The sequence below is a fragment of the Canis lupus genome, chromosome 16, assembly GCF_048164855.1.
Source record: "Canis lupus baileyi chromosome 16, mCanLup2.hap1, whole genome shotgun sequence".
NCBI classification, from domain to species: Eukaryota; Metazoa; Chordata; class Mammalia; order Carnivora; family Canidae; genus Canis; species Canis lupus.
In genome coordinates, this window is record NC_132853.1 from 39,884,147 (window position 1) to 39,892,871 (window position 8,725).

General features: G+C 50.3%; 1 protein-coding gene across 1 annotated transcript; it reads right to left on the reverse strand.

Moving 5' to 3' along the window:
* Nucleotides 1–648: 648 nt before the first annotated feature.
* Nucleotides 649–7,001, reverse strand: KRT32 (keratin 32). The gene is made up of 7 exons (XM_072782141.1): nucleotides 6,534–7,001; nucleotides 5,788–5,870; nucleotides 5,470–5,626; nucleotides 4,054–4,215; nucleotides 3,847–3,972; nucleotides 2,920–3,140; nucleotides 649–1,043 (listed from the first exon to the last, which is right to left on the reverse strand). The coding sequence occupies exons 1-7, from the start codon at nucleotides 6,999–7,001 to the stop codon at nucleotides 914–916; spliced, it is 1,347 nt and encodes a 448-aa protein (XP_072638242.1). The 3' UTR covers nucleotides 649–913.
* Nucleotides 7,002–8,725: the final 1,724 nt, after the last annotated feature.

Here is an 8,725-nt window from a genome sequence, read left to right on the forward strand (position 1 = left end):
AAAAAATATCTGAAGGACTACCTGGGGTTTAGCCAGCCCCTAAGGCCGAATCTGCATGTAGGAGGCCATCAGTGAAGATTTTTTTATATAAATTTATTTTTTATTGTTGTTCAATTTGCCAACATATAGAATAACACCCAGTGCTCATCCCGTCAAGTGCCCACCTCAGTGCCCCTCACCCAGTCACCCCACCCCCCCGCCCACCTCCCCTTCCACCACCCCTAGTTTGTTTCCCAGAGTTAGGAGTCTTTCATGATTTTTTGAATGAATGAATGAATGAATGAATGATCCCATTGTGGCAGTTGTAATGAGGTAGAGGTGTGGGGTTATAACAGTATTATTCTCAATTACAGTAGTTTGGCTTGGATTTCTGGCATAATTATCTCCCTCTTCTCTTTATTCTTTTATTACTTGGCTCCAGACTGATTGCCTGGATTGCCTTTAACTAGTTTATGGCATGTGGGCCTTTCTAGCGAGTGACCCCCAAGCTTCTGTGGAAGCAGAGGGGCATAAAAATAAATATAGAATTTGACCACGTTCCTCTTGACCCCAGCTGAGTAGAACTGGCTGGTGGATACAGCAACAAAGATACAAACAGAGAAGGCTATGCTTGCAGGGCCCCTGGATGAGGCTTTATTTGTCAGTTAACTAAGCATAGACAACATGAGGCGGCATAGACAACCAGAAACATCAGCAAAGAGAGCAATTGGCAGGTGGAAGCAAGAGGCAATTTGTAAGAAGAGGGGCCCAGGGCACCCCCTGCAGATCAGAGCGTATTGCTCACAGCCCACTGCCCAGCGCTGCTGCTGGAGGGCTTCCTCGCAGGCCCCTGATGGTGGTGGTCAGACGCTGCTGGGCGACGCTCCAGCTACCCAGCCCCAGTCTCTCCGAGATCCACCAATGCTGAGGGACTTCAGTAGCGGCCCGGAGGGCAGGGCATGCAAGGCACACAGACAGTGCGGGGCACACAGATGGTGCGGGACACACTGGGGGAAGGTGCACAAGGGGGACAGGTGGGAGTGGAGCATGGGTTAGAGGGCAACCTGTGGAAGAAAGGTACATGTGACAAGGTTAGAAAAAAATCCAACTCAGCAACAGGTGCGGCAGTTCTGCCCCGCCAGATGGCTCTCAAACTTGCCCACTGCTCACCTTCTCCACCCAGCTCCTTAGTCCACCTCTATCATCCCCAGCCCCTCTCTTGCCCCTCCTAACCACCATCAACTTCATGGCCTGAGCCAACTTCTACAAACACAAATATAAGCGTGCCCCTCCCTGCCTAAAACTTTCAATGGCTCCACGTGGGCCATGACAAAGTGCAGCTTCCTTCCACACAACTGTCACATCCTCCTGGAAGCCCTCCCTGATCTCTCTGTATCAAGTCCCCCAGTGGTACCATGTGCCTCCTCCCAGAGTGATGCGTGATTATCCTGTTATGGTCCATCTCCCCATTAAACAGTGAGGTCACAGCCATGCACATATGCACACCCTGCCAACCTGGCCTGGAGCAGGCACATAATAAGAATGTGTTGAATAAGATGAACTAAGTAATTAATACAGAAGGAATACATGGCAAAAGGGGAAAGGATGATCTCAGAGACTGACAGGTGTGGGCTCAAAACCAGAAACAACACACTGGACAATAGATGAGAGCCAAAGAACCCAGAAACTGGACAGGCACCTAAGGACCACATCCAGCCTGAAATCTGTTTTGTATAGCTGGCACTGTGGTTTTTGTGTGTGTGTGTTTTCTTTAATTTGTTAAAAAAATATGTAAAAATCAGAAGAATTTAATATTTAAAAAACATCCAGGTTCCCAACTTCTCTTGAGCGATCAAAAGATCCAATAATACTGGAGCTGTATCTCACATGTTAGAAATGGTCCTGAGAGGGGCAGCGCCCTCACTGGACTAGGCATAGCCCTCTGGTTCTCCCCAGCTCCCACAATGACCCATGTCACTCATGTGCATTCACAGCCTGCTCCTTGAAAAGCACTTGACTTTGCAACTCTTGCCACAGAGGGTGAGACCAAATGACAGGAAAGCAGGACTGAATGCAGAATAAGAAACTGCCTACAATGGTAATCAGCCCACCAGGTGTCCACAGGTGTCCCAAGGTGTGTCCTGCGTCTAGGTGACCACCAGGCTCTGTGGAGCCTACCTGCGCCATCCAGCTTCCGACCATGGCCAGGGCCTCCTGAACACTTCCCTTGTCTGAATCCTCCTCCCTCTACTCTGTCCTTCCTGTGGCCCATCTTCCTGAAGAGCAGCTTTGAGCTTTCACTGACTCAGTGAAGAAACATTTACTGAGCATTTACTATGTGCCAGGTGCAGGAGATAAAAATAATCAATAATATCTCTGAGTTCTAGGGGTTTACCATCTCAGTGGGGAGATAGGCAGTTAAACAAAGTCTATCATTTCCTTCTCAAAAAAAAAAAAAATCAGGTTTCTCAATTGCCTATGAAATGCGGCCATTCCGCCCCAGCACAGCCTTCATGGTTCTCCAGGAATGGGCCCCCCTGACCTCTCCTGTCTTCCTTCCCGCTGCAACTCAATCACATTAAGCTACTCCTTTGTCCTCCCAAGTGTAGAGAACCTTCCCCCCAAGTATGATCTCCAGTTTCTTTTCTGTCTCGCTAAACAGATGGAAACAACCTGAGAGCAGATGACTTGTCACCATCTATCCCCACATCCCCCATGGTGCCCAGCACATGGGGAGCCCTTGGAAAGAGTTTGCTAACACGGAAAGGCCAGGTTTGGGATGGCAGCAGGAACACCCACCTGACTTTCTTTGGATCACACCAGCTTCCCAACTACTTCTTAATCATGACAGGGCTCTGTCTCCTGCATAGCCTCAGTTGCTGCCCATAGCCTCCTCCAACCCTTGCACACACCTGTACAGACTCAGCCAGGCCCACTCACTTGCAATCCTCGCTCTCCAGCAGGCCTCGGTACGTGTTGATCTCACACTCCAGCCGGGCCTTGACGTCCAGCAGCACCTTATACTCCTGGTTCTGCCGCTCCAGGTCACAGCGGATCTCAGCCAGCTGGGACTCCACGTTGGTGATCATGCACTGCATCTGGGCCAGCTGGGAGCTGTAACGTGCCTCAGTCTCTGCCAGGGTGTTTTCCAGAGAGTCCCTCTAAGGCAAAGGGAAAGACCAAATACCTGAGGAGTAGACCTATTTTCCTGGTCCAGAAAGAACCAAGAAAGGCCAGTGTCTCTTTGGGGTTGGGAATGACCCCTCCCTATCTAAGTCACTGTGGAAACTAAGTCCAGAAAGGCTGAATGACTTATTCAAGTTTAAGCAGCTGATGGGTCGCAAGACTAGAATTTGAACCCAGGTCCATGTGATCCTAAACCCCTTATTCCTTCTTCAGCCTCTGTCTGCCTTTAGACTTTGTATCTGAGGTTTATCAGGTTTGTCCCGTATGGCATCATTTAGATCTGTGACCTTAAGCCCTGGCTGCCAGTTAAAGTCACATGAGAGCCTTTTAAAAAATCCTTGTGCCCAGGCCCCACCTCCAGAGGCTCTGATTTCACTCATCCAGAGAGGAACCTGAGATTAGGAAGTGTTAAAACTCCAATAGGAAGCATGGGTTTGGAATGACAGACCAAGCAGATAACAAGCCTTCCTGGAGAGTTGTGTTCGACAGTGCCCACCCAACCCATGTCAGATTTGAGACGTGCCCCTTTGATCTCTGTGCTGGGTCTGGGGAGAAACCTCCCCCTAGAAGATATTAGCTGAGTAAGCATCCGTGGTGGCTGAATCTGGGCCTCCTCCTCCCTCCTGGATGCGCCCAAGCGCAATGCCACCTGGGATCCAGAGGCCACCCAACAGCACCCACCAGGCTGTGCTGGGCCTGGAGCTCGATCTCCAGTGTGTTGACCGTGCGTCTCAGATCAATGATGTCCGACTGGTAGCTCTGAAGCTGCTCAGAGCTTGTGGCCACCTGTTGATTAAGCTCCTCCATCTGCAATGAGGAAGACAGAAGAAGGGCAGGAGTCCATTCTCAGGGACACTAGGGAGCCCGGCCCACCTGCAAGAGGCTCACCTGTGTGTTGAACCATTCCTCCACGTCCCTGAGGTTGGTCTCCACCACAGTCTCATACTGACACCGCATCTCCTCCAGCATCCTGTTTAGGTCCACAGGGGATGCAGCGTCTACCTCAATGTTAAGGCGGTCCCCCAGCTGGCATCGGAGGGCACTGACTTCCTGAAAAGGCACAAGGCATGAAGTCACATGGTCTGCTCACAACCCAAGGGAGACATAAAATGATGGAACAGAAGATGCTAAGATGTCTACGTTAGAGGGGCTCTTTGGGGAACGCAGTCCACTCTGCAACATCCCTCTGGTCTTTGGGTTCCAGCCGGACACCCTCGCAAAGGCAAAAGCACTCCATCACACCTCCTGTCACTTTGGCAGAAGCCAAGACTATCATCAGGATTTGTTGGCTCTCCTTGAGCTAAAGAGGGAAGCCTGCAACCCTGTATTCCCAGCCACCCTCCCAGCCTGTGTTCATCCGGCAGATGCGAGGCCAGAGTGAGCGCAGGCACCTCCCCAGGCTTGACTGCCAAGGAGAGAAAGTTGTCTCAGAGGCTGCCCAGAGTGTGTGATAACACCTCATTAGAGCGGTTTCTAGTTCTCTGATTTAAGTAGGATGAGTCAGCCACCTCAGGGTATTCAGTGAGTATCTGGTGACTGATTATTACTTTACATTGAAGCCTAAGGAAACCCAGCCAGGATTCAGAGGCACTTGTTCTTTCAAATCCCAAGTCAAGAGGTTGAGAGTCAACCCAGAGAAGGAGGGGCAAGACCCCAGGGCTCTGGTGGGCTTTGCAGCACACAGATGCCCAGGGTAGAGGAATTTCTCTCTAAGGACCTGCAGGAGATGAGGGGGAGGTATCAGAAAATAGAAGGTTGAGCAATGGCTTTTGAATTAAGTATATTATGTACAAACAAAAGAGTAGAAGAACGGTGAGGACAGAAAAAAGAAAACCACTGCACTTGGCCCTCCTTTGGAAGAAATGCGGGTCACCCCCAGCAGCCCAGACTCACAGAGATGGACAGGCCATTCAATGCAAGTTCTGGAACATGACCCCCTCTGGTCTGCAGGCACCACTCTACTCCCAGAATATGGCTCCCATGAGAAAAACACGTGCAGTCACTGCAAGCCTGGCAGTCACACACAAGACCACAACGCAGAAGAGAAGGTTGCTCGTGCCTCTGAGCACAGACCAAGTGACAGGTGTTTCATGCTCATGGCCTGCATTAAAGCTCACAGCATTCTGTGTGATGGTGCTGCTCTAGCACAGACAAGAAAGCTTAGGAAGTTTCAATAAATTGGGCAATTCATAGAAACAGTACATGGCACCCCTGGGAATTTCAACCCATGTCTATCCAACCCAAAACCTCACATTCTTCCCGCTCTGCTTCCCAGGGCCAAGTCAACTTGACTTAAGGGCTCACCTCTTCATGGTTTTTCTTGAGACACAGCAGCTCCTCCTTCAGGGACTCCACCTGGGCCTCCAGGTCCGCCTTGCACAGGGTCAGCTCATCCAGTATCCTGCGAAGGCCATTGGTGTCAGCCTCCACCAACTGCCGCATGGCCACCTCTGTCTCGTACCTGTGCAAGGACAGGGTCATAACTGAGGACTGAAGCTGAACATAGAATTCAGGGAAGCCCTGGAGCCACTGGCGCTTCTCCAGCCCTCTCAGAAACTAATGAAAATCTGCCCCAAAGATGTGCAGGGACAGGGGGTGCCTCCATCCCCTGGCCAAACTCACTTGGTCCTGAAGTCGTCTGCAGCCAGCTTGGCATTATCAATGTGCACGACCATCCTGGCATTCTCTGCCTTGGTGCACAGAACCTGGGGGCCGAGGCACAAGAGGGGGTTAATCCAGGACCAGAAAAAGGAAAAAGAACCCAAATGAGAAGCCGGTAGCTGACGGGGCTCAGTAGCCTGGTAGCCATCTCTGAAGAAGCCCCGTTCCCCTGGAGCCCTGGGGAATATTTTGGTGAACTGCTAGTCCTTGGAGCACATAGGATTTAGTTTTTAAGCACCTAGGTCTTCATAAATACAAATGCTCCATTTGGTTGCAACGAGCAATGTGGAAGTTAAGAATCTCGTCCAAAGTCATTCATGGGACAGACAGGTCCTTAACAAGCACTAGCATCTACTGAAAACTCACCAGATACCAGAGGCTGTGTTAAACACTTGACCTGCATCAACTTGTGGAATCCTCTTGACAGCCCCACTAGGTGAGAACCCTTGTCACCCCCACTTTACAGATGAGGAAACTGAGGTCTAGAGAAAGGAAGAGCCCTCCTAAAGTCATGCAGTGGTAGAACAGAGACTAGATCCCACACCTCCTCCATGTTAAGGAAGGGCTGAATGCCCAAATAATGAGATAATCCTATGCCCTAGGGAAGTCTCTTTTCCCCAAATGTGGCTTAATTAACACGATTCATATCTGGAACACTAACTCTTCTGGTTGCCTGACCTGTGAGTCTGTTCACTGATTGCCCTCACCTTCTGCTGGAGCTCCTCAATGGTCCTGAAATAAGACTGGTAGTCGGGACACATGGTGGGCACTTGAGACCGACAGGCCTCTTGAATCTTGCTCTCCAGCTCCGCGTTCTCCCGCTCCAGCTGGCGCACCTTCTCCAGGTAGCTGGCCAGGCGGTCATTCAGGAACTGCATGGTCTCTTTCTCGTTGCCATTGAAGGAGCCTTCACAGTACCAGCTGCAGGTCCCCGAGGAGCTGGAGATGCCACTCGTTGGCCGGCAGCTGCTAGGCCAGCAGGAGCTGGATAGGTAGGTCTTGGAGAGGCAGCTGGCAGGCCGGTAGGTAGTGGGCATGCAGACAGAAGGCACGCATGTCATGGGCTGGCAGATATAACCCAGGCACAGCTCGGGCCGGCAGCTCATGCTGCTGGAACAGACAGAGGAGGGCCGCTGGCAGCTCTTGATGAAAGCTGGTGAACAGTTGGATGTCATGTCGGGAAGGCCCTTTCTCTTCAGCTGCAGCCACCTGGATTACCAGTGTCTACAGACCCCAAGGCTCAGGCCTTTTTATACCCCCTGGAATGAGGGGGTTCATGCTAGAAAGTCATCACGGGGTGGTGTTGATGTTCATACTCAGCCCCAGAGGAAGCTGCTAATTAATTTATAATTTGGTTTCCAATAAGAAGTTCCTTTCCTCATAAAAGAGGCCAAGCTAGTCATTTGGCTAAAGCAGGACACTGGGCTCCTATCATTGACCACCAGGGGAGAGCTTTAGGACACATCTTCAAAGGATCAGCTCGGTGCCTGGGCCCTCATTACCAGGGTGGGGCTGCCAGGAGACCACAGCACCTGCCCCTATGCTGTCAATGGCCTTGCCCGTGGCACCCCCTGCCTTCTCAGGCCCTGAGAAAGGCTGGAGTTCCGTGGGGCAGCAGCTATTCCTTTTAATGAGAATATTCCCTGTGGGCAGATGCTGGCCCCAAGGAGGAAATGTGTGGGTGCCAGAAGCCGCAAAGATACAGGCAGTAGTATAGATCCAAGGAGTCAGGAAACAGAACCTCTGAGGTTTCTAAACCTGTATCACCTTCCCACCCAGGGGAGACACAGACAGAAAGCCTAAGAATCAGGGGCATCTTTTCAGCTGGATGCTAGTAAGAAAGAGAGACATGAGGACCCCACTCTCAGAAAAGGACATCAGTGTCATGACAATCTCCATGAGACAGACACTCTATCTTGACCATCTCTGGATCCTTCCTTCATTTATCACTGCTCCACATTACAGACATGTCAGGAGTTCCATGATTGTTTGTTCAAAGGACAGGGGTAAATAGGCTAGAACAGGCTCTACTTTCACTTTCTGCAATGGAGGGCTCACTTTTGGACCTCAGAGACAAGAAGCAGTGTGAATCAGCTCTCTTGAGAAGTGACACTCTGCAGCTCTGGGATGAGCTAAGCTGGTGGGTTGGGAGAGGGGGAAACTGGAGCAGATGTCTCCAATTTTAGAAGCCTTGGGCGTTCCTTAAGAAAGCAATAGGCAAGGGGTGTCTGGGTGACTCAGGTGGTGTCCGACTCTTGATTTTGGCTTCGGTCATGATCTCAGGGTCATGAAATCGAGCCCCAAGTCGGGCTCCATGCTGAGTGTGGAACCTGCTTAGGATTCTCTCTCTCTCTCTCTCTCAAAATAAATGAATCTTGAGACACCTGGGTGGCTCAGCAGTTGAGCACCTGCCTTCAGCCCAAGGCGTGACCCTGGAGTCCCGGGATTGAATCCACATCGGACTCCCTGCATGGAGCCTGCTTCTTTATCTGCCTGTCTGTGACTCTGTGTGTGTGTGTGTGTGTGTGTGTGTGTGTGTGTGTCATGAATAAATAAAATCTTTTTAAAAATAAAACAAATGAATCTTTAAAAAAAAAGAAAGCAATAGGCAAAACCAGTGGTGTTCAGTCCTGCCTACAATATATCCATGGGTTCACATACTTCATGTTTAATATGTGGGGTCAGAGAGCCACTGTTTACTCATTAATCTTCTCAAAATAATATTAGGGTATAAGTACTTGTCTTATTTTTTTCTTTTTGTTTTAATTTTTTTAAAGACTTTATTTATTCATAGAGACAGAGAGAGAGAGAGAGAGGCAGAGACACAGGCAGAGAGAGAAGCAGGCACTATGCAGAGAGCCTGACATGGGACTCAATCCAGGGTCTCCGGATCATGCCC

Coding starts and splice junctions, on each gene's coding strand:
- KRT32 (XM_072782141.1), bottom strand. CDS start 7,001: ATGACATCCAACTGTTCACCAGCTTTCATCAAGAGCTGCCAGCGGCCC. Junction 3,973..4,053: donor AGGAATGGTTCAACACACAG/GTGAGCCTCTTG, acceptor TCCTCATTGCAG/ATGGAGGAGCTTAATCAACA. Junction 3,141..3,846: donor TCCAGGCCCAGCACAGCCTG/GTGGGTGCTGTT, acceptor CCTTTGCCTTAG/AGGGACTCTCTGGAAAACAC.